The sequence below is a fragment of the Camponotus floridanus genome, unplaced genomic scaffold (assembly GCF_003227725.1).
Source record: "Camponotus floridanus strain SB8 unplaced genomic scaffold, Cflo_v7.5 scaffold5, whole genome shotgun sequence".
Lineage (NCBI taxonomy): Eukaryota > Metazoa > Arthropoda > Insecta > Hymenoptera > Formicidae > Camponotus > Camponotus floridanus.
The window spans coordinates 341,831-367,708 of record NW_020229658.1 but is presented as its reverse complement, the minus strand read 5'-3'; the positions used below and the strand labels follow the sequence as shown (position 1 = coordinate 367,708).

Here is a 25,878-nt window from a genome sequence, read left to right as displayed (position 1 = left end):
TCTATGATCTAGTTTTCATTTAAATTTATCCATTCTCAATCTAAACTGTGAAATGAAATTTCGAATCTCATTAATCGATATAAATATTGACGTGACATTTTCATTCCCAGTATATTATTTTATTTATATAATTTTAGAAATGTTGGTGCTTAAAAATATTTTATAGAGTGGATATATTTGATTTTAATTAAGAGATGTTCTCTTACTTATAAAAGACTCTTCTAAAATATTCCTCCTTTTAGCATAATCGAATCTCAATGAGAGATTAAGATATATTCGGAAGATATGTATTTCCGAAATAACTGCAATATATATATGTATATTAATCTACAAAATCAGACCTCTTTTACCATTTAATTATCCCGTCTCGTAATTAGATATTAGTGCACAGTAATGCTATATCTCCGGTCCACTAAACAGCTGTGGAAATTGTAGGCTACTCTTCCTGTCTGGTTAAATTAACAGGATATATATATAAGCATAAGTGTGACGTAGTGTGGAGCAGCTGTTCCACCGATGTGTAGATTATACCTAGCAAAGAGCGTATTGGCTTATCCAACAGACCGTAGATAGTGAAAGTGATATGCAGAGAGACATTGTATGTGCATTGCGCTCATATGTATATGTAGGCACTCGCGTAAAGTAAAAATTTGACATTTTTAAATCAGACGTGACTGGGCGGTAATTTACGCCACTAATAACCGATTCGACCTGGGTTTGGACGATCAAGAGCGACGTTTTTCTATTTCTTTTGCGCCGAATCAAGGCCGCCAAGGAAAAAGTATCATTAATGCACAGTGCACATTTTCAAGATTAACTCCAACTTCTATCGAGAGACAGTTACATTTAAACATGGTTGTTTTTTTTTGATTCCCTGCGCGATAGACTTCCAGTGAAATGATAATTACAAAAAGAGCTTTTTGAGCTTTGAAAGGCCGAGGAGGATATATAGATCATGCAAGAAAAATTCATGCGAGTTTTATTTAAAATTATAATTTTTATAAAATTATACAATTAGCGGTTTTATAATAATATTCTCATTATTATAGAATTATAAATTTGATAAACTATTTTGATAGAAATTGTAAAATTACAAAAAACCTTCATAAAGTGAATTGTCTTTATTTCAGCGACAATTCCATATATTTTGTTTTCTATTTATTTAAAATATATCACTTTTCTGAACACATACACAATTTTTTTATTGTGTGAAAACAGTTTTTCGAAACAGTAAATTATTTGTATTAATAATATATATTTGATAAATAAACATGATGCACAAGTCTGCAAAAAAACAGGGAAATGGCTCAAATATGTGGCATACAAAAAGAATGTAAATCTAAAAATAAATCAAGTATCTGTTCTTTTGTTCAATCTGTTCTTTTTAATTATCGTCTCAGTTTTCAATATAATTTAATATGATTTGATATAATTAATATGGTATAATCAACTACAAATAACTATAAAATTTAAATGGCAATTTAAAATAGAAAATTATATATTATCATTATCGATATAAATGAATGTGGGAAGGGAAAAATATTAATAATGAACCGTTTAATTTGCACCTATGTAATACACGACATTTCACATTTGTTAGAGTTGGACCTCAATGAGAGTATAAATTTGCATTGTCAAAAAAAAATGTTCATAAAGTAGTCACCCAACATTAGTTAAAATCTTATCGGTGGCCTTGTCTGTTGAGAGAAAATCTGCTCGATGTCGGAGAAATAAAAAAAAAGAAAAAAGAAAAAATAACACGTGCGCGTTTTTCGCGAAGTTGCCTGTGTGTTTATCAACATTATCAATCGTTATTACATGTTGCGTTATGAAACTGGTTCTCCACTTGCATTAGCCTTTGTAAAGTGGCGCAATCGATACTTCTCTCTCTCTCTCTCTCTCTCTCTCTCTCTCTCTCTCTCTCCCTCTCTCTCTCTCTCTCTCTCTCTCTCTCTCTCTTGCCATGGAACAGAAAGGAAAATACTAATACCATGCGCGCGGGACGATTATGTAATTACATACCTGCAAACGGTTAATAAAATGGTTATATGTAGCGCGAGGCTACCTCTCTTTTCCATTTTGTTGCAAGTTACTTGTACGCTGGAGCGCATCGACGACCCTGATATGAACCCCGATGTCCTCCATTCCGGATACATCCACTTTTCGTCCCGGCACGCGCAATCTTCCCCCGATAATAAAGAAGTACCAAGTTTTGGACCCGAGAAGAAACAAAGACAAAGAGTTGATTTAACTCCAACCAGCTCGCGCGCCTTCGCGTTTATCTCGAAATCACGGACCACTCTCGTTCCGGAAACTTGTATCCCCCGGTACACTAGTCACGTAAACGTCCGCGCATTATTCAGTGAAAAACTTTTCGAATGTCACGTCGGGAGAGACGGGACGTCCGTGTGTAAGAGGACTTCCGAGAGGACCTCCGTCAAAGTTTCTCCCGTTTCTACCGTGATCCAACTTCCGTCAGCCGTGACACGAGTCTCTATTAGCGCGACAATGACCGCGATATTTTTGACGGTGAATTTTGACGTCATTTTGAAGGTCCTCGTTCATTGTGTAACCATAAAAGTTATAACCGGGCCGAGAATATCGCGCAAATCGAACCAACATTCGATGAAAGCGAATTTTCTGTGCGAGCCTTGAAGCCGAAGATTGAATTGATAAATTGAATTTCAAAACTTTTCAAAGTCTCTTAATTTCCTCTTTACAACCTTGTTTTCATTCTTTACGAAATTATACATGTACAGAATATACTTTTCAAGATCAAAGTATGAATTTAGAAATTCAAAATAAATTAGAAAGGTTCTCTAAAGATATGTCTGTGCAACCCCAAACATTTTGAGTGTAAAATTTTATAAAATTATTATCAAGTTGCAATAAATAAAATAATTATGTATTTCTACTACTTTATTACTTGAAAATTTTAAAATGATTATAAATTTTATTCAAAGCCTTGAATACAAAAACAAGCTTGACAATCTTTCTCTTATATGTCAGTGGCGTACAGCTGTAATTGTTACACATGCTTGTGTGTGAATTGAAAAATATTAACTCCTCTTCATAAAGAATTAAGCAGGGCAGCATTAGCATTTTTATTATAAAAACTGTACACGAATATTATGTCCGCATATTTATATTAGTGGGTTTATTATTAGAATATAAAGTGTGTAAAATTATATTTAGTTTACAGAAGCATTGAAGGAATCGAGAAATTTATTTAAGATATTTTTCAGATTTTTGTGCGGTTTTTTGTGAAATTAACATGTATGGTGTTACAAAGATAAATTAGAAGACGTGTAATGTCTTTCAAACACGATGTTTGGGAACATATCTCAAGAGGGAGTTTCTTATTCTTATTTTGAATAAAGCTAATAATAAATTTATATTTTAAATTAGCTCAATTCAGAAACACCTTGCATAGACGAGAGATAATTTTATTTAAATTTTCATGCATGCACTTAAAAAATCTCTGGAATTCATAATATATTTGATTTAATGTTACGTGTGAAAAAATGCTCCTCTTGCCCGAGAATTAATTACTTTTATGCAATAAAATGCAGAATCGTCATTATATGGATATGTAGAAAAAAATTTATTTTAACATGTGTTTGCGAAAATTTATTTTCGTCTAGTTGAAAATTTTTTAGCTGAAAACTGTCAATATTAATACTTTGTATACAAATACTTCAACATTTAAACTTTAAATTAAAATTGTATTAAACTGTCTGTCTGATCTGATACAATGATAAAAAAGTAAAAATAAATAATAAGTAAATACACATTATTATTTTATTATTTATATTTCCGAAGTTTAATTTGCAAAAGTGATCGCCTTTTCTTGCGAATACACATTAATGTGCATAGAACCCTTATTTCAAAGCGAGTTTCGAGTTCGCAGCTTGTAAGTGGATGTATTAATGCACTCGAGCCGGTGACTCGCTTTATCGATATCGAAGAATTATGTATTCGATGGAACAAGTAATTATCGGCTTGCAATAGCACACGGGAGGTTCCTTTCTATGCGACCTCGTTGCGTGCACCATTCACTCTCCGTACACACAATACTTATACTATACGGTGTCGAATAACACGCGGACCGAACCTGATTCGATCAGCAAACCACCGTGTCGATGTCGTCGTTGTCCGATTAAAAAAAGCGATCGAATTCAATAAACAGGGAGCTTTCGAAACACCGGGAACACCCATCTTGATACTTTACCGCTACACCTTGTGCTATTCATTCTTACAGTCTCGGTCTGCAGTTTCGAGTCGCGAATCCCGTTTCCTTCTTTATTCCGTAGAATTTATAGTATGATTCTTTCGGAACTTGGAAAAACGGCAATACCTTTTCGCGAAAATTCTCTGGCGCCGCCAACTGGCGAAATTTACGGACTAGGGTCTGATGAAAGATAAAATGTACACCCCCTTTTCGCGCAGTTTGTACCCCGATGATATTGCACGGTAGGCATCGCTCGATGCTTGCACGAGCGACCTTTCCTTCGACAGGGATTTCCCTCTCCGCTCGTTCCCACACAATCTTGAATACATATTATTCTGAGAACGTGATAAACTTTCCATTACCTATTATTACGCTATTAAACGCTTTTAATTATTTACCGTGACATCAATCGCGGACAATGACCGATGATTCTAGTTGGAAAAATTGTTTCGAGTCTTTCTTATCTTTGAGCTTTTTCGCAGTAATTACTTTTCTTTTAAAAATACATGTAGTAGATCGAAGGGAAAAGTTGTGTAGTAAAATTGACACATTTTTTTTTATTAAGAACAAATTGCAACAACAAGTGCATTCGCTCAAACTTATCATTTTTAGATATTATTCCGTTTTGGGAAAATATATGTAACATGTATGTTTATAATGTAATATTAATTTATTTATATCATAATATAAAATGTAGCAGTTTTATTATTTATATTTTATACTATAACATAAAATATATATTATAAATAAACATACATGTGTATATTTCTATATTTTTTATATTTTATATATTTTGTTATATTTATGTATATATATTTTTATATAGTTTATGTATATCTTAAATAAAGAAATTTTATTATTAGAATAAAGATAAATTTAAACAATGCGAATCCGACAAATACTAATTATCTTCATACGTATCGCTAAATGATATAATGTTTTATTTACTTTATTATTTATATTTGGCCAATAAATCAATCTAATTTAGAATATCTGAAGAGACGCTTGTCGCAAAAATATTGTTTTAAATGGCTTATTAATTAGTTTATGTGAAAATAATAAATTGATTTTAGTACACACAGTTTCCCTAAAAAAAAATTATTTACGTTAATAATTTTACGCTACGCTCAAGTAAATTTATGTTTCGCATAACTTTCTGCATTTTTGCTTTGTTTGTAATGCGGTATAATTGGTATCTTCGTCAAGTGCTCTTTGTACACTTTGCATTGGTTTTTTTGCCTACTAGTGAATTTCGACCCTCGTAAGTTGCCCGGGCTAAAAAGCCCTTCACGGCGAGACTACCGTGAGTTTGAGATACTCGAAACGATAAATTATAAACTTCTCTGTTTCAGCATGGATCCTGGGATGGTTTATGTGCAAGGCAGTCGCTTATATACAGGGAGTTTCTGTGGCAGCCTCCGTATACAGCCTAGTCGCGGTTTCCTTAGACAGGTACGTGTTATTCCTCCCGCCTTTTACAGCCGCGCCGTGAGACACACGCGGGAAAGCGAGTATCTCATATAACGTTGACCTCCATAGTTTAAGTTGTATCTCTTTTCTTTATTTTTTATGCGATATGCAAATTTGGAGGCGGTGCTGTTTACAACAATCTTTCTGAAATACCGTGACACATTGAAGGCGACTAAGATTGCCTTAAGCTTTAATAGATGAGAGTGGTTGTGCCTATACACTGCATTCGAGGCTATTATATCATTGGAATGAATTAATTATACAATCAATTTTCCAGAAAAATTTTCAGGAGCGAACCTGTTATAAATGAAGCGAGAGTTATAAATTAAATCTGGGCAATTATACACAATTACCCACGCGGAAAATTTTTCTGTCATTTTATTATTGAAATATTTTCGACAAATTTCATTAAAATTATATACAAATTAGATGTTTATGTCTGATGAAATCTAATATTTTCTTGCGACAGTCACCTCGCAACGCATGATCTCATCACCGTGACACAATTATTTTCTCATCAGCAATACAACGTGATACTATCATAATTATCGATAATTATAAACGGCAATGTAACGTACGTTGTCGGCATAATATAGTGTTAATAAAGTCAACAATACGTCTCAGTGTGTATCTCGCACGATACATTGTAATATATACCGTGTTATTGGCACGTCGTTATTAGAGACACTTTATTAAGTCTTAATAACGGATAATTTTATCTTTATACTAATTTCATAAATCACGCGTATTTGCGTATAAATCGACTTTAATACGCTCGCGGCTTCATAGCCGTGAGATTCTGCTCTTACGGAAAATGAAATGTAGATCTCGTATTTTATTCACGGTGCAAATTATTGCTATCGCATAACGCGCTATAAAGATGCACCTGCTCGACTGAATGGGCACGAGAAGCTTTTGAGAAGGCTCCCAGAAGCCCAGACTTAAAAGTTCCGATGATGTACAACAATACAAAATTATTATTGCCGATTGAAAATGTAACAAATTGGATGAGAAAGCTTAAAGAAGCGAAACTTATGAGGACACTCTGAATTTTAGCAAACGCGACTCGTGATATCAATTTCACGTTACAAGACTGGAGGAGGAACGAGAGGCTCCTCCATCGCGCAAACCCCTAGGAATAGTTTTATAGGATCTTCGGGAACGATCGATCTTCCGGGAATTGCTCGGGGAAAGGAATCGTGCCGAACTTGTGGAATTGTCTTCCCGCCCAACCATGTGCGCGAATGCATCTTCTCTTCCTCTCGTCACTCTTGGCGGACGACGCAGCCAGGAGTCCCAGACCGAAAATATATCTTCTTCCTGTCCCATATGGTGCTCGTTTCGCGACGGAAAAGGACGACAGGACGAAGAACCGGGGCTCGAATCTCCTGAAATTGAAGGAACATGCGTGAATGGAATTTCGCATTAAATTCACACATGTCGCAAACTATCCCAAATTAGGTGTGTGTTTTATTTGACGAGATAAATTCCACGAGCGAAGAAGTGTGTCTCATTCGCGAGCGTTATTTTCACTAGTACAATTTTGAACGAGATGAAAGCAAGGTTCTGCTGAAAATTTGGCTGGATTTCGTCTTCGTTATGATACGGGATATATATGTGTATATGTGTTATGGAATATCGCATTTGCACAACCACATGCGCGCACAGGCTTCTCTTGCAACAGATAATTAACTGCGCTATCAGAACCAATGCAGGATCGAAGAGGATGATGGTTCGCTTGGTGATTTACCTAGAACATTGACGGCCGATGCTTAATAGATAAAGTTGTGCATTTGATGTCGCCTACATATCGTACCTTACGTATATCCGCTCAAAAGACTCGGATGAAACGTTGATACGCGATATGCCCGATATATTATATTATAGATATATACTTGTCAGGCATTTCTCGAACGTAATTCGTAATCCAAGTCGCAATATCGCACCGAGACATTATCTAACCGGCGCCAATTTAGCGGACACGAAAAGGGGGAAACGTGACACGATTAATTATGTAACATTTCTCATTGATAAAAGTTTGATTCGCTCTCCGAAAGAGCACCACCCGAGCTCTGTCGGGCGGATTAAATTGCTCCTCTCACTAATTTCAGACGCTCGCTCTTGACGCCGAATGACAGGAACTGTTCTAATCTCCGTGATTGTCCCGATCACCGTGTCCAACTTCCAACGAGCTCGAAGAAATAAATAATTCAGATTGCAAAGGATGATGAATTCGAGGTTGCGAAACTTAATCAAAACTAGCGCGATTTCGGTCATTTCGAATTTCGATTCGTTACGCGAGCGTGGAATAATCTCTATATTTATTCAATTCCACATTTATATAATTGGAATAACATATATAAATTTACGTACCCTTGAAAATTTTTAAAAATCAAATATTGTAATAAAATATTAGCGTTAAGAGCTTAAAATGAATATTTCGAGTTACGAATAAAACGTATCAATTTAAATTTTATACTTTTATTTTTATTTTTAATATTTACTTTATCAATATTTAATATTTACTATTATTATCAAGGATTCGATATGCATGATTATTTAAAAAGGAAAAAACATCAAATATTTTATATAATTAATATAAAGTTATCTTGATACATGAGCCATGATAGCTGATGTATTTCCATAATAAAAAAAAGTATGATTTAAATTGCTATATATTCATATGTGTGTGTGTGTAATTCTTTAAATTAAAATACGTAAAATTGTATCATTTAATCAATTATCAAAATAATTAAATTATACAAATAAATTTTTTGCTCTACTTTAAAATGTCGAGTATCTGAATGCAAAGAAAAGAATTTACTATCAAACTATATTTTTAGAATACAAATAAGACGCGCTCTCGCAAACAAATGTGCGATGCTTGAAGAAGGACGGAGTCATGGATTTAGATCTCGGTTGCATCTTTATGAAATTCAGTGGCGAACACCAGCCGCAATTTTTCTTCCACAAGACATACACTTATCCCACGCACGCGATCTTGCGCGATATTCGCGTGGCGAGTGCCTTTACGTGTTGGTGTGCGTCGGATATCATTTCTACAATGTCCTACATCATTGGATTGTCTTAATCTAATTCTTACAAGATGGATGCCTGAAGGGGTTGAAAGCGCATTATTGGCGAACGGTGGAACGTTGGGATTGGTATCGCGATAGTCGATTGGTCGAGCGAATACCTCCACCACGTTCGGTAACCGGCTGACTCAATTGATATCGTACATATCGTCATACTCGATACCGCGGGTCACGTGACCAAGTTTATGATGATTTTAAAAAAATCACGAGCGGTATATAAGACTGCCGAGTCGTCGAAACAAGCATAAGCTCACTTACTTTCAAGAAGTAATACGCAATCCACAACCAATCAACATGTTTAAGCTGGTAAGCCAACACGATTCATCTAAATTACAATTTCTACCGATATTTCTCTCTCTTTCTCTTCGCAATTTTCTTTTCGATTACAATTACAAAATGCTCCGATTTCGCTTCTTCCATCGCTGATGGCTGTACGATTGACTATCGATGAGATCGTAAATGCTATGCAAAATATACGCATCGCGTCTAATAGAAGTATCGACTGACCTATGAAACGTCAATTTCCGAGCGTATTTCCGCCGATTGTTTTTGCAGAGACGCCTCGCGATCGCGTTTGATCGGTCCGTCAATCTCAATCGCTCTAAAAATCATTGGAGATAATACGCGATGAGAAGATGCGATTTACGTTTCGCGTCTTCTTATTTTTGATGTACGTGGGATTTTCTTTTCGTCGGGAGTCTTTTTCATTCGACGCATCTATAGAACTCCAGTAAAGAGATCCTCCACGTCACGGCAACTCTTTCGTCGTCGCTCCCGCGTTTTCTCTATGATAGAGACGGCTATCTCGCGCTGCATATACACGTATCGTGGAAAGAAAAAAGGTTCTTCTCGGCCTCTCTCCCCTCTTTGATGCTTTTACCGTGACCTTTCCGCTATGAGCGCGACACAAACCCGCCCTTACGCCGCTCACCGGTCTCGCCGCGGCAACGGAACCCAACTTCTCTTTCCAGCGAAAAATCTGCGCGAGTGAAATCATTCAAGCATGCACATTGTTAAATCCGTATGGAATGCAGCTCGCGCGCCGTATTTTTTTTTTTAGCGCGATCGACCCCGCGCTCTCTTGCGAAACTGTTCTCAAGCTCCGCTTTTAACGATCGATCGAAACGTAAGTAATTGTTCAATCTCTCGCATGCCTCGATATAATTCGCCGACCGACTATAAAATTAATCCCGAGAGACCCGCTCGAACATTCGCTTATGATTTTTGCAGAAATAATAATTTTCAATCGCGATCTCTCGATACAACAATCTCTCGGCCAGCTTTCGATGGGGATAAATTCGACGGGAGAGTGAATCACTGACAGATTCGTAGCGCTAAAGGAGAGAGACACTTTTATAAATCCATTTGATAATCTTCTTCATAGGCTGTCTTCGCTGCCATCTTGGCTGTCGCCTTCGCTTATCCCGGTGGCTTGACCGGCGTTGCCGTCAGCCATGGCACCGGCCCGATCGTCGCCCCTGCGGTCGTCTCGCACGCGGCCCCGGTTGCAGTTGCACCTGTTCATGTAGTTGCCCAGCCGGTCGCTCCTGCCGTACACGTCGCTCCTGTTGTCACCAAGACCGTCGTGGCCGCCCATGCCGTCCCGGCCTACAGCTACGGCTATGGCGGCTATCACGGTTAGACTAGGAGAGCCAGCATAAACTCACCACCACCACCGTCTCACGATGACACAGCCCTGGAAGAAAAAAAAAAAGACAAAAAAAGAAGCGACACACACATCCCCCCTTCCTCGACCGAAATTGTCCTCGTGATGCGAAAGGAAAGACCGCAGCTCGAAGAAAGACAGAAAGCAACAACCAAAATTTCACGCCCCCCGCCGACTTCGACTCCCCACTTTTTCACTCGCCGTTGCGCGAGTTATCATCAGGCCTAGGATCGAGCGCGCGGTGACTCCATCGGGACTAACAATCAAGATCGACCAATTTTTCTTTCTCCCACATTCGTCTTTTCTTTGTCTTCATCGACCTAAATTTCCGGACTTTCGCCTCGATCATTCCGCCATCATCCCCGAACCCTGCCCTCGTGTTTTCATATGAAATTTTAATAAAATTTTAATTACAAACTCCAGCGAGAATCTTGATTACATTTTTCTCCGAGGCAATATCCCTTCTCCCTCTTCCGGCTGATTTTTTCAGCAGATTTCTACGCTTTCCATTTGCCACATTCCGCACATCTATCAACCTTACAATTTATCTTCATTCTGAGTATAGCAGAGCGGCTTTATTGAACGCGGATATATCGCTAAGGGCGCAATAAACCGGAGTGCGCATAAACGTACTTTTTTTTATCCTTCCAATAAAGAGGGATATTATAGACATACCGACGGCATCATCCTGCGCACACATACACATGCACATACACGTGCGCACGCGTCCATGTATGCGTATATCGCATGTACATGCATCGAAATTACCGGACAGTTCGATTTTACGATTTTTACGGATGTCTTTGCCCACTCTCTTTCTTCAAATATTTTTACTTGACTTTAAAAACATTCACCTTATAAAAGATCGCCACTAACTTTTGCATTTTTATTGCATTGGATTTTGCATTTCTGACGAGATGTAGATGCGAAACGAGGAAGAAAAAACTGCTAAATATTCAATAATTCGCAAAAATTGACGCATCTATTGGAATCAACAGACAAAAACTACGTAAAGTGGATCGACTTAATTATTCGTATGGCGTATTTTGCCTGAAATAATGATAAATTTCAACGAGAAGCTGCATCAATACATGTCATTCAAGAGGAGCTCCTACTCGACGCGTTTCATACTTTCTTATTTTTACTCATGTTTTCTTTAGAATTCTTTGGAAAATAAATCGTTTGTATCTATCGAAAGAAAAGTTCTTTCTCGACAAAAACTACCTACAGAATGGAATTGCGTGTACTTGTACGAGACATGAATTCTCCATTCACGCTAGAGAATATTGAAGATTGCATCTTCCTAGTGACGACGCATAAAATGCACTTTTTCTCTTATACCGTAAACTAGCAATAGTTACATTGCGTGATTGTATCGCGCGAAATACGATTATCACCTTAATCTCGTCTCTAGAATAAATTTAAAGGCATAATAATAATAGAGTTACTTGATACACACAGTTACGCTTTGTCGCCGTAATATCCTTTATCAGAACAGTGTGCATTATATACGATGGCATGCATTAAAACGCTAATACCTTATGCACAATATCTTGCGCGACGGAAAAATAAATTTTCCGAAATTTTCGTCAAGATTTATGTTTACTATAACAAAGTTTTATCTTAAATAGAAACTAATTTTGTTAAAATCATTTCGTATGTATAGACTGAAATGAGACAATATATACTCGATACTTTTGGATAAACAGATAAATGAAGCAATATAATAAATTCTAATTGAAATTAAATTCTAATTTTAATTAATTTTTTTGGATAAATGCAACAATATATAATAAATTCTAATTATAAAATTACATGTTAATAATATTGTGACAATTATTAAATGTATTCGATACTCGCCAATTTTTAATTATGGATGAGTCGTTAATTTATTTATTCGATAATTTTTAATATACCTTGCGACTTTGTGTAAAATTATTTATAAACTTTTATTCTATAATACATGGTTTACTTGCCCTGTATTTCGTTCTTATTTATTTATTTCTCGCGCATATGACTTTGAATTAATTAAATTACAAAACTGATGCTCATCAAGATTAAAAAATGATGAGCAATAAATTTCGCGTATTTACTTCCTGTGAACGCAACAGTGTTACTTCACGTTTTCATTCGCACGTATTTACTTTACATTATTCATATACAATATTGTTCATCATGTCATAGCATATACCTTCATCCCGATAAAATACCGCGTTAATGAGTATCGCTCTGACGGATAAAACTATGGATATTATTTGCCCATGAAAAACGGTGCGATTATGCGGTATACAATAAATATCGCCGAAACGAATGGACAACAAAATTGATAGCGCTTTCGATAGCGCTTAGTCTGCCAAGCTCGGATAAGAGCTTCCTCCCTTAGACCGAGAGAATTAACCGGATGCAGGAGACGCTGGCAAGAGCGGCGTCTGAGAGGAGGGGAAATCTTTATAGAGTCAACAAGCATACTGCGGCGTTTGCGACAAAAACGTACTTTATTCGAGAAACATTTCACGTAGAATCATTTGGCGCGTCACGTTATAGGACATACAGAACGTCGAGCATCGCGCGCCGATATATTGACGTTGATCCTGATGGATCGATATCAGTAGGCGTAGAACGAACCCGGATAGAACCATCTGTAACTGTTGTAGCTGTTGTAATACGTCAGAGGAACCGCATAATACGGATAGACTCTTGCGTAGGTTGTCGGGTAGACCAGAGGATAAGCCAGCACCGGTGACAGAGACGGCTTCGGGGTTGGTGCACACCACGTGACCGCCATCACCATCGCGATCGCTAAAATCTGCGAAGAATAATTGCACTTGAAAAAAACAGTCGCGAAATCAGGCGACCCTTTCTTCTCTCGAACCCCGAGACTTTATTCCTCGTTCTCCCCTTCTTCTCCTCTCCCGCCGTTTTTACGGGCGTTATGAAAAATGTCGGGAGTGTGCCTGAGCAAGCAAGTGAGGCGCATTTAAACTCCGACGGCGACTTTGATCGGCCCGCTTTTTGCGACTCGCAAGCTCGATGTCATTCCGTTCTAATTAATCACCGCGGCGATCGCACGTGCCAAGAACGAGCGTCCATTTTCTTTTCGTTTTCCGTTCCCCCTTCTTTTTAATATCGTGGAGATGGCGATCTGTGATTTTTTTCTTTTTGCGGTAATTCAATAATTATCGCGCGAATGCTTCGCGATTTTCATTTTTTCGGCACAAGCGTTTTTACAGTCTTGCAATAACGTTCGTTTGAAAAAAACTTCTGGGCTGCTTCGTGAAACAAAGTGCCCGAACGTTCGCGATTCGAGAAAAATTCGACAAATTTATAACGCGAACGCGCTCTGCTTACACGATCGTGCATAACTTTTCTAGTTGCGTTTGTTGGAAAAATTGAATAGTAGTCAAACAACTTTTCAGTCCTCAAACACTAATGTGGGATGCATTTAATTGTTCAGCCCATTCCAGGCGATTTATAATTCGCGATAAGATAAGGATAGTTTTATTTGGGCAGGAATTTTTGTACAAACCTATCGGATTTTTATATTGTTTAAAGCTAATTTTATAAATCAAAAATTAAAAATCGTAACAACAATATCGTCTAGATGCCGAATGAGAATTTTACGCGACGTGTCACGCTAACATCCCGCGCGATACTTCAAAATTAACGTCACGGAAGTGAATATTCTCGTGGTTTGGAATTAAATCGCGAATACACATACACGTACACAGGGTATGAGACGGATATACTTGCCAGTTTGAACATGTTAAGCGTTTTATCAGTTTTTTTTTTCGTTGGCAAGCGCACAGGACGACACTACAGTTGCAACTGCGGGGAATCGATCCCTTTATATAGATGCTCGGATCATCATCGCGAATACCTCTTATTGTCGTCCCTCCTCGCGCGACAATAGACGACCTTGAACGAGGCAGATTGCTGGGATTTTTTCCAACTTTGCTCTTCGTCGGTTCACGAGAGACTCGCGGGGAAGGTTCGTCGCGTTACATGCACCTTTATCGCGATAAGCGCGGCGTATACGTGCCGCCGCACGATTCCGGAAGTGACGACGCGCGTTCTGTGAAAACGCTCGTAGATCGGTATCGGTACCGGCGTTGATTTATGCGAAGGTCTTCCTATCATAAGTATTTAAAGTTTATTCATCGAATCGACGAAGGTCGCCGGAGACGCCGATGGTGCCGATAAGACGCGGATAAGGAGAAGAAGCGTACGCTCTCGTAATCGCGCGTAGCGTTGGCAAAGATCTGCGTCGAGGACCGAAAAAATGGCGACTTGATGCAGCCGAAAATTCTATACGGAAGCTATCGGTAAAGAAAATATCGCCAAAACGGGAATCATTTAATTATGAAAAGCGCATTTCTTCTCTCCTCGTAATATCCTCGATGATTTTTTCGCGTGCGAAATTTGCCGAGGACCGAAAAAATGGCGACTCGATGAAGCCGAAAATTCTATACGGAAGCTATCGGTAAAGAAAATATCGCCAAAACGGGAATCATTTAATTATGAAAAGCGCATTTCTTCTCTCCTCGTAATGTCCTCGATGATTTTTTCGCGTGCGAAATTTGTCGAGGACTTAAACGCGCCTCGTCACTTCCGGTTAATAGGAATTTCAAAACGAAAATAACACTGCAGTTGCTCTTGTTCACGCGACGTTATCGTCGTCGTCGTCGTCATGGACGTGATCGATGGTCCGTCCGATGCTATTGTTCTAGGATCATCTATCCCGCGACTTCTTATCCCGTTAGACACACGGGTGAACGTCATTTGCTCATTCGGGAATTACTGAATAATCGCTCTTCCTGAAAGGTGAAGAGGAAAGGAGAAAGAATGTCTTGTAAAAAATATTCTTTCCATTCTTTGCACGTGGGCGGTTCCATAACTTGGAAGTCGTCAATTTTTTCTCATACATAACTCTCGTTAAATTAAAAAAAGTTATATTACATTTGTTTCTTCTATCATATATATATATAAAGGATAAAACAAATATAATATAATTTTGATTATATATATATTTGAATATTTGAAAATTTAATTTTAATATACAATATACGCACGCATATTTTTATTAGCCTCTCTTAAAGAAGCCTCCCTTATAGAGGATGCTTCAATACTGTTTCCTACAACAATAATAAGCGCAATTCATTTATTCATTCAAGGTGATCGAGTTAAATCGATAAAAGAATACGTTCCGTCCCACCTTTCCTAGGTAATTTGACTTGTTTGTCGAACAGGAAACAACTCTCGCGTGCGTCACATAAAAGATATTCTCCCGCGCATATCTTTTCTCAAACGGCTCGCATGCTCGTTGGAGCATGACGGGCGCGAGTGTCTTTCGAAAGAGCGAATGGAACATTTGTCGGCAAGTCCATATGTCCATATGAAATCTAAAAATGGTAACGGCTGTGCGGGCGTCGAGTTGGCGGGTTTGCTCCCGAACCTGTCTCGTAAAACGGCCGCATTTTGCATTCTTCGCAAAGCGATACGATAAATCAGACGGTTATCTACAATCCGCGACCATATTCCGGTGCTACAAATTTATCGACCTGACAAAGAAGCTTGCTAACAATCAAACCTGCGGAACGACTTTGTCGCTTGAAACTTTTAGCCCCATTTTTCAGATTTTATCGCGACAAGCATGTGCCGTATCGACACGTTATTCGATCATTCGAACTATTACTTGATTCAACAATTAAAATTAAATCAAATTTAAATTAAATTGAAATGTTATATCAACTCCTCCTCGATTTTATCGCATAAGCTATTATTAAATAATTTCAACAATTATTTAGCAAACGAATATACATGTTTAGAATTATTTTTCTATGCTGAATGCTTAGATTATGTAGAATTTCAAAAATTATCTCCAATTTTTTGACTTGATCAATTTGAATAAACGCGAAAATAAGAAAGTAGAGGAAAAAATGTGCAGAATTCATCTATATGTGAAAAAAGATCGATAGTTATTACAAAGCTGTTTGATGAACGTTTTCCAGGTTTTTGGCGATTTGGTGGCCGCTGAAATGCCAAATTACGAAACGACGGGCCCGCATGATGATCGTCGTGATCTGGTTCATCGCTCTGACGATGACGTCACCGTGGTTGCTGTTCTTCGATCTGGTCTCCATCTACGAAGACGACCCCGATCTGCGTCTCTGCCTGGAAACGTGGCCGCATCCCGAGGACGGCTCGCTCTTCTTCCTGATCGGCAATCTGCTCCTCTGCTACGTGCTGCCGATGATTCTCATATCTCTCTGCTACATTCTCATATGGATCAAGGTATGGCGCAGGCATATCCCCACCGACACCAAGGACGCCCAAATGGAGAGGTTACAGCAAAAGTCGAAGGTGAAGGTGGTCAAGATGCTGGTCGTGGTCGTCATACTCTTCGTCCTCTCGTGGCTGCCTCTCTACGTGATCTTCGCTGTGATCAAGCTGGACGTCGTACAGGAAGAAGACGAGATCCTGCCGATCGCCACGCCGATCGCCCAGTGGCTGGGCGCCAGCAATTCCTGCATCAATCCGATCCTATACGCCTTTTTCAATAAGAAGTACCGGCGCGGCTTCATCGCCATCCTCAAGAGCGGTCGGTGCTGCGGTAAGCTCAGGTATTACGAGACCGTCGCGATGATGTCCTCCTCGACGAGCATGAGAAAGTCCTCCTATTACGTCAACAACAACAACAACAATTCATCGACTAGACGCGCCTGGCACGGGCCGCCGGTCCACCAGGACAGCAACGTCTCCTATATATTCAACCACACCGGCGTGTAATCGCTATCGTGCGAGCCGAGGGTGCCCTGAGGTAGTCTCGCTTTATTGTGCAGATTTAACGATACCCGCTCTCGATGTGGGTGGATAAACCGGAGAGAGAAGAGAGGATCTTTTGACCTGGTGGCCTTTTCCCATCTGACGGATCTCCGGTCCACGCACGGTTGGAGCCGAAATCTGGCCAAAGTCAGCCGGTCCGAGAATTATGGGTCACTCGGGTGATCGACGCGATCGTTACTTCGGGCCGGAAGTCAGCGACGGAGGGATGATCGAGGGATTACGAGACATTTCAAATGAAGATTGTAAGAAGACGCGCGTTTCTCGCGGCGGAGACGACTCGTCGTCGTTGCCATTGTCCTTGAGGAAGACGTCGTTGTTTTTTTGAATTTTGTCACAATGTAGCCGCTGCGTGTACGTGTAATACAATAGTCGTTAAGACAAGTTCGCCGCGCAATTGTTCGCTTAGATACGACACGATGTGTGTCTATAGCTTTTTTCCGGAATCATTCCAAGACGCGACGACGACATTACGCTTCAACGAACCTCACGATTTCTTCAACACGTCGATGACATTTGTACGCCATTTTGAAAAATATGGGACAGGGAGAGACGGAGTTTGTTAGATCCACCAATTAAAGCGCGCGAGTTTGTTACGATTGCGGTGCATACATCTTCCTTTGCCTGTCGGGCGCGTAATTAGCGCGACAGGGCAGAGTGGCGGGATGATGACTCGGGATGATGACTCGCGGGCGAGCGGATGCGCGCGAGTCGACTCGTTGTCTCTCGACGGCTCTGATAGACAATTAGTCGCTGCGCGCGACACTCATCAGCGAAGTAGCCGCGTAATTAAAGGGGCGGAAGTGGAGGCGTGCGGAGGCACTTTACGCGGTGCGCTCGATCGAGCAGAGAAGTCGACGCGGACGGCGAGTGCGACGTAGCGTAAGAATTGATTTCGCTCCATCGGCTCGCGAGGCGATCGATCTTGGAGCGGATTTTCGATTGCGGATTAAGAGACGAACGGATCGCGCGAGGTCGTGTAAGATATATCTCGTTCGATTCATGCGGGTTAATTCATGTACAACTTCACGAAGGGTAATTTGTTTATATTCTTGCCGGCCCTTTCTGGTGGAAAGGCGTGATTCTTCATAAGAGTCACATTGTTACATTGATACATCCTTCTTTCTCCGATCCTGCATTCTATAAATATGACAGAATGGAGAAGGAATTTATTTGGACAGGAAAAAAATGGGTTAATCGACTCTTTGTAAACACTACCTCCACATGTAGATCAGCAATTTACTACTGTATGTACTTAAAATTATATATACCTTAGGATTACCTACATATATATATTTTCTTACCGAGAGACGTTAATCGAGTTGGTACTTTTGTCGTTTATCGGACGTTTAGATATTTACGGCTTACGCGAAATATAATAGAAGAGATTCACGCGAATGTGTCAGACATCACCAAGGCGTCTTACTTTAGTGTTTTTTCATCGCTTTCTTTTTTTAGACGCTTCTTGCACTTTTATTCGAAAAATATTAATATTATAATTGATCGTTGGGCGATTCGATTTGTAGAATGGATTAATCGATGATACCTTCTCTCGTATGATTTCTTGCGTTTGCACAAGCGTGATTTGTCCCCACGAGAGCGATTCTCTGAAGCTACGCGACGCTTGTCATAGCTTGTTATTTTGTCGCGCAAAGAATCATCCGTCGAAGAATCACACTTTTGCGCGGTTTAATGCGAGCAATATCGCAGGTATCTGCTCGTTATACATTTTAAGATTTCACGACGATCGACTTCTCTACGGGTTGCTGTTTTCGGGAAGGGATACTCTAAATCATTCATAGTTGTACATTGATAAGTGCGAATCGCCGGGTTTTACGATAGAGCAATTATTTTCGTAAGGTTTTTATATAAGAAATGAGGGGTGAATCGTAGGTGTAACACGTTCGCATGTATTTATTACACGGTGGTCTCGAGGCGTTGGTTAAATTCATATCCACCTTAGTGGCGTGACGTCGCCATTAAGTCGGGCGGTGGCGCGATTAGGTCTGTAATGACGATAATAAAATAGAACGAGAGACACACGGGAGACGCGGCCAGTAAAATGCAATCAGAAGCGATAACTGATTGAAAGAACTCGAGAGAAAGAGAGAGGCGTCGGAACAATCTTGGGGCTTGAAATTGGTATAATATTTCGCCCAATTCAATTTTGCCAGACACACGAGCGGAAATGATCTCTCTACATTTATACTGACGTGCATTTTTCGATAACATCGGCAACTGAACTCATCGAAATGATATCGACTAATTATGTCGATGGCATAATCTCTTAGAGATGTCACTTTATATATGTGTGTGTAATGAACGGCGAAAATATGCGAGTGCATGAGCAATGAATATGATACACAAATAGTATAAACATGTAAGGATCAAACGTGTGTGAATTTATCCGCTCCGTCTGTACATATATATTACATTCTTACTGTTGTTATTAAATATATACGCAGATATACATTTGTCCACATTTGTCATTTCGTCTAAAAATAATATCTTTTTCACACTGTAGATTGTTAATCGTTATTTCCGATCGCGAAGCATGTTTTGTACGCACACGCTTTGTCACGGATTCTTCATTTTCCGATGTTTATGAAATAATTCAGACAGGTTATGAATCCGCTGAAAGAATTTTTGCGTTCAATTTCTCGAATTGTCTCGGACACAGCGTGGCATTTATCAGATATGATAGATATCTTGTAATTAACGCGATAAAAATTACATTTGTAAATTAGATACATATAAGAAAATGTTGTAATTTTAAGGAAACTATTTGTAATAGGGCTACATATATAAAGCCGATTTGAAAAATGCCGATATATTTAAATATTCAAATATTTGAATGTGTGTGTGTGTCACAAATTAAATTTTGAGAGGTTCAAATAATTATAATTCAGAGATGAAACAAATGGTCGAATAATTCAAATATTTCGAATGCACACACATTTTCAGGTGATTAAATTATCATCTATACATTTACTAGATATTTGTGATATTTCTGACCAATCTAACTGTACATATTTGAATAATACAATACAGAGAGAATACAACTGATATTTAATATATATTCAGTTGCTTAAAGATATTTAATTATATTTTATCAGAAATTTTACATGTATTAAAGTTTATTCGATTTATCCGAATAACACGGGATTATTCGAACATTTATAGCTCTTCATGCTCATTACTAACTCCTGTTTCACCGCGACTTGCAAGGTTGCAATCAAAAGTTTCCGGACTGACACTATAAAAAGTAATTGACTAATCCTATTCACGATTATCTCCTTCAAAGTAATCTCATTAGGTATTATCCTTAACGGCGGAAGAGAAGATCCATACAATCTCTGTGATGAGGGTTTTTCGCACATGCAGACTCTTTAAATCTTTTTCAAATGGTCATTGGACTTAATGTTAATTACTTTTATTGGTTATCTAAGATATCTGGAAGTAGAAAAAAAATGAAAAGAAATTATTGCTTTGAATAATTCGACTGATACGAGGCTTGTTAAGCTAAGATAACCACGTGATCAGTTTGGAAATTATTTAATTGCAGCTTCTATGGTACAATTGGCGTCGAGATAGTCGAGATACTTTTTTTCAATCATTTTCGAAATGCGTCCGATGAAGGTTTTTTTCTCGATTCTTTCGATGCCGATTATACATTTGTTACACGATTTCGTAACATGTGTTCGAAGATTCATGAACTCTCCATAATTGCGATTAAAAAAATTGTTACAACAGTAATGATGCTTCACGCTTGATAAACTTTCGAATAATGCATTTTTTGCGGAGGTAAATTATTGCGTATATTTGTTAGCGATTTTATCAAACTGTGTTATTATAATCTTATATCACAGTGAGTTGTCGCATGTCGCATATTTCTACTTTGCAATCGGTCCTCACTGCATGATAATTTTATCAAAGTATCACGATAATAAGCGCCGTTTAAAATCTAGAGCCGTGTTCAGACTAACGTCTCAAAAATAAATGTAGTATCATAACTTGATAAGTAATATTTTACAAACTTTAACTTGTCATTGAGAAAAATTCTATACAATAGATTTATGCTAAAGGTACGCGTGATAAACTATACCAACGACAATTTTGCAAAGAAAAAATGAATAAAAGTTGATAAATCTCACAGATCACTTTATTGATATATAATTGTATAAAGGACAAAGTTCTGAGTAATTTATACTTTGAATCAGATGGCGGTCTCTTCTCTTTGTTGAGATATATGACTTTGAATTATCATAAAGTTTTTAGAAAAGGAAATTTAATCCCAATAATTTTAACCTTGACATATATTTTCAAGATAATTCTCAACAACTTTCAAAGGGCTTTTATAATTAAATATTCATCGAAATATTAAACATTCACTTGGAGATTTAAAAATATGCAAGTGTGTATATCGAATTTATTTATTTTAAGTTTTTCTTTTGTCTGAAAAGTGTTCTAAACTATATATTTTATTTTACAATAAAATCGCGTATAATACGATGTTGAAGTAAATATTCAATAAGTTTATTTTAATTCAAAGTAATGACCAGAAATTCGTAAATTATACTTTTTCGAAATTTTTAGCAAATTTAAAGCAATCCTGATACAATAACGAGCAAATGTATAGAAAAGAAATATAAATAAATATGATGTAATGAAAAGATAATACAAATAAGTATGAACATTGTGAGGTTTCAAAATCGCATATCTAGCAAAAAAAGATACCATCATCAAATTGAAAATGTAAATTACTCAGAGTTTTGCTCTCTTCACACACACAATTATATAAAGTGATCCATGAAATATAAGTTTTTATTACTTTTACCAAAAGATGCATGCGAAAGGTATAATTCTTAAAGTTGAATCAAAGAATACTTTTATCATAAATCTTTTATATAATATCAATTTGCCGATATATCGATGAATTGTTTGCAAGATACGTCGAGAAGATAGTATAAAATTAATTCCAAGAGAGACAGCGAGAATCTGCCGACGCTTAGAAAGGTTAATCCATCGTCTCGTATAATTATTTTTTCTGATGGCGCGTGAGATACGCGAGGGAAGCCAGTGATAGAGTGAACTAGCGTTTTTCCCGATAGATTTATAAGCGTTCTGTTGTGTACATAATTTTTTATTAACCGCGCGCGAGACACTCCCTATTATATTGTTATTGTACGCGTAATAATCTCGCTTTTCAAGCAGGATATGCGAATTAAATGTTTAATTAAATAGGACGTATTTACAGTTATATTATTAGCAATGACTACGCAAAGTAGTCGGGTACGTTTAATGATGAAGTAGCGGAGTCTGATGAGATGCAAGAAAGATTTTCACGTCGAGATACTGAAGATGCACGTTCGTAATCGTGAGATGATGCCTTTGAACATTTCGATACTTTGTTCGTGTAAAAAATATTATTACACAATTTTGTGCAGAAATTGTGTGTGTGTGTGTATGTTTGCGTATGAATGTTACTCTCCGCGAGAAAAAGAAAGAGAGAAAGAGAGCGTTCATTATAATCATAAATTATCAAGCTGGTGAAGAAGCTGGTATTTTCTTCTATCATTAAATTTTTTAAAGATAAAGATAAAAATAGAGAGAGAGAGAAAGAGAAAGAGAGAAAAATTTTTTATTAATACATAGTTACTATTAATTTTTCGTTCACGTTTTAGAAAAAGCGCTTTTCTTTCTCGCACCTGCAGTTTTTTTAACTAACTATTATTTAAAATAGAACTTGATACAATATCCCCTTTTTGCACAAATCTAATAATAATATCGTAAAGAACGTAATATCGCTTTTGCACACCGGTGTCACCGATTAGATTGACACTTTTGTTGCACATTTTGCGGATTTAAGGTCGTATACGGGGGATCCGATTCACGCTTCGAATAACGAGAGTCAGCTGTAATGTTAAATCCTCTTAGTACATATAACATTGAAAGATATATCATCCCTCTTCTCTTTCCGTTATTTTGCTTTGACAGTTACGCGTTATATGGATAGGCAGCGTTATCTGTATAACAATGAAATAATAGAAACATACTAGATAAGGAGACAAGATTGCGAGAACGAAGTCGATAAGTGTTTTAGCGTTGTATCAGAGCGTATGTGTAATGTACCAATCAAGATGTTACCACAGTGTCGACGCCTCTTTACTTATTGACAAAAAAAAAATAATACGAAATATACTTGCCGTATTTTTTTTAAGTCGGATATACGTAAAATACTACGAAAGATAGTCTTTGTTTGTTGTACATGTTTTGCGAATAAATGTATGTACATATACATATATCTACATATATAATAGATGGTATGTAAACCTGCGATTTGACGTTATCACGCCCATCAGCCATGGAGGCGCACGTTCTCTGTCCATTGTTCTCGATGTAGCAATAAATTCTAATTATCCTTATGTCCAACATTTTTATAGCAGCCGTGGTAATGCCGAATCGCGTCTCATGTAGCTGAAATGTATCGAGTTGCGAGTATAAGTATACGTATTTTCTCAAAAAAAGAACATTAAAATATATACAATAAAACATATATCTCCATTGTGTACTCTTCTTCATGTAATCCTGATGTCCATCATCTCTTGTGTGTCATAGTCGCCAATTTCAAAAAAGACGTGCACGTTTTCTCATTTACCCGGGCATGGAAAATTTAACGAAAATTGCACGAAATCACTAATGCACTTGACAAATATTGCAATACTCCTGATGGGCGAAAAACTAGAACGTATTCGCGAGGAACGTCGGTCGCTAAACGAGCAGCCGGAAAAGGACAATTAAACTTTAATAGAACCAGACGAAATAAGAATCTACGCGAACAGGCAGCACGAATAATGGCAAAACAGAATAAACGTAGACGGAGAGAAAAAGGAACTTTAATTCGACGCGAAAAGGAGTAACGAGGACGAAATTAAAGAAGAAACTAAATACGAAACAACCGTGTGACTTGCGTTAGAGTATATCATGTTACTCATCTAAAAGAAGCTCGCCTACGCGTCGTAAATCTCTCTAACATCGGCAAGATCGATACTCACTTCTGACGGATATTTCGGGGGTCCGACCGCACATTGCAAGGTGGGCAACCTGTCGAAAATTCCAGGCTTAATTCGGCTAACCGCAACAGAAGGTACGATGTAGCCGGTGAAACGCAACACGACGCGCAAAGAACGTTTGCGATAATGAAATGTTAGACTGAAACAGAGGCAGTCGGAGAGGAAATTCAACAAGATTATATTACAAAGTACACGCACACACATGAGAAAATTTTTGATATAAAAAAGATTGTACAATGTCTAATAAAGAAGTTAATTACAGTTGTATATATCAAACCAGAAAACTAATGCAGAACAAAGTTAAAGACATTTCTTAATTCGCTACAGAATTCCTATTCTATGGACCAAAATCTCTCATCAAACGCAATTCATTTTGCAGACGTTCCTTATACAAAATTGAAAGAATGTAAACCAGTTGCTGCATTTTCAAAAAATTGCATAATTACATCAAGTGAAAAAATTATAAAAATTGATAATCATAAGTGGTGTCATTCCTGAATAAAAGATCTCAATATAATCATTATACGAAGTTACGTTCAACAGATAAATTCTATATGTGTGTATACATTACACATAAAAGAGTAAGAATGTAATGAATCGTTAAAATGTAATGTAATCGTTTAAAAGTTATTATAAAAAGAAATTTCGGCAATGAAAATCAATAATTAATATGATTAATAACGAGAATCACAATACAATATACAGAAAACAAATAATAGGATAGATCTTTAACAGAAAGCCCTATTCGAAATACATTGGACTGTACATATTACGTTAATAAACAACGAAAAACATAATGAAGAAAATTAAATTGAATTTAAATTAATAAAATTAAATCTATTATGAAATATAATTATCAGACAGATAATTGTACCACTCTCTTAAACATTTATATAAACATGTTAAACATTATTATAATGTAATTAAATTATGTAGAAAATATTTTTCACGTGTAATAAAAGTCTTATAATTAACTGGAAAGAATGTAAGAGCAATTAATAGATTATATTTGTTGGGAAGAATTAAATAAACATTTCTTTATAATTAATGCAATAACATTCTACGATATACATACACACACATACACACGCAAATATAAATATAAATATATAAATGTATAGATATAACTTATAAATACCAAAATAATAATAAAACAAAGTAATAAGAAAGTTAGCAGTAAATAATTAGCAAGGAAATTGTTACGTTTTTTATACATTCTTTTTTTATAAAATTTTTTTGCTTTCTTATTTTTAATTACAAAATATTATGATTCTCTCTTTCTTTTTCTCTCGATATAAAATTTTATTTTCTTTTTAAAAATTAAAAATATTTCTGAATGTAAAATAAAAGTGCTGTCGTAGCAAACGACCAAAAATCAGGTCATATAACACATCAGTGTTGCTGAATTGCAGAATAAGCGCTTAGACTTTACACCCGCTCGAACCGAATTAAATATGATTATATATGTAGATTATATATATGTCCGGTCGTCTAGACAATCCT

The 25,878-nt window shown here is 37.2% G+C and overlaps 2 protein-coding genes across 2 annotated transcripts in view; both read left to right on the top strand.

Annotated features, from left to right (window-relative positions):
• LOC105254037 (neuropeptide SIFamide receptor) overlaps positions 1-20,155 on the top strand; it is a 42,278-nt gene extending 22,123 nt beyond the window's left edge. Inside the window, exons 2-3 of the mRNA XM_011262488.3 lie at positions 5,584-5,683; positions 16,471-20,155. Of these exons, the coding sequence (XP_011260790.1) occupies positions 5,584-5,683; positions 16,471-17,248 (878 nt within the window). The 3' untranslated portion in view covers positions 17,249-20,155. The remainder of the gene's footprint in view (positions 1-5,583; positions 5,684-16,470) is intronic.
• Positions 8,926-10,884, top strand: LOC105254036 (cuticle protein 38-like). The gene is made up of 2 exons (XM_011262487.3): positions 8,926-9,102; positions 10,181-10,884. The coding sequence occupies exons 1-2, from the start codon at positions 9,091-9,093 to the stop codon at positions 10,436-10,438; spliced, it is 270 nt and encodes an 89-aa protein (XP_011260789.1). The 5' UTR covers positions 8,926-9,090; the 3' UTR covers positions 10,439-10,884.
• Positions 20,156-25,878: the final 5,723 nt, after the last annotated feature.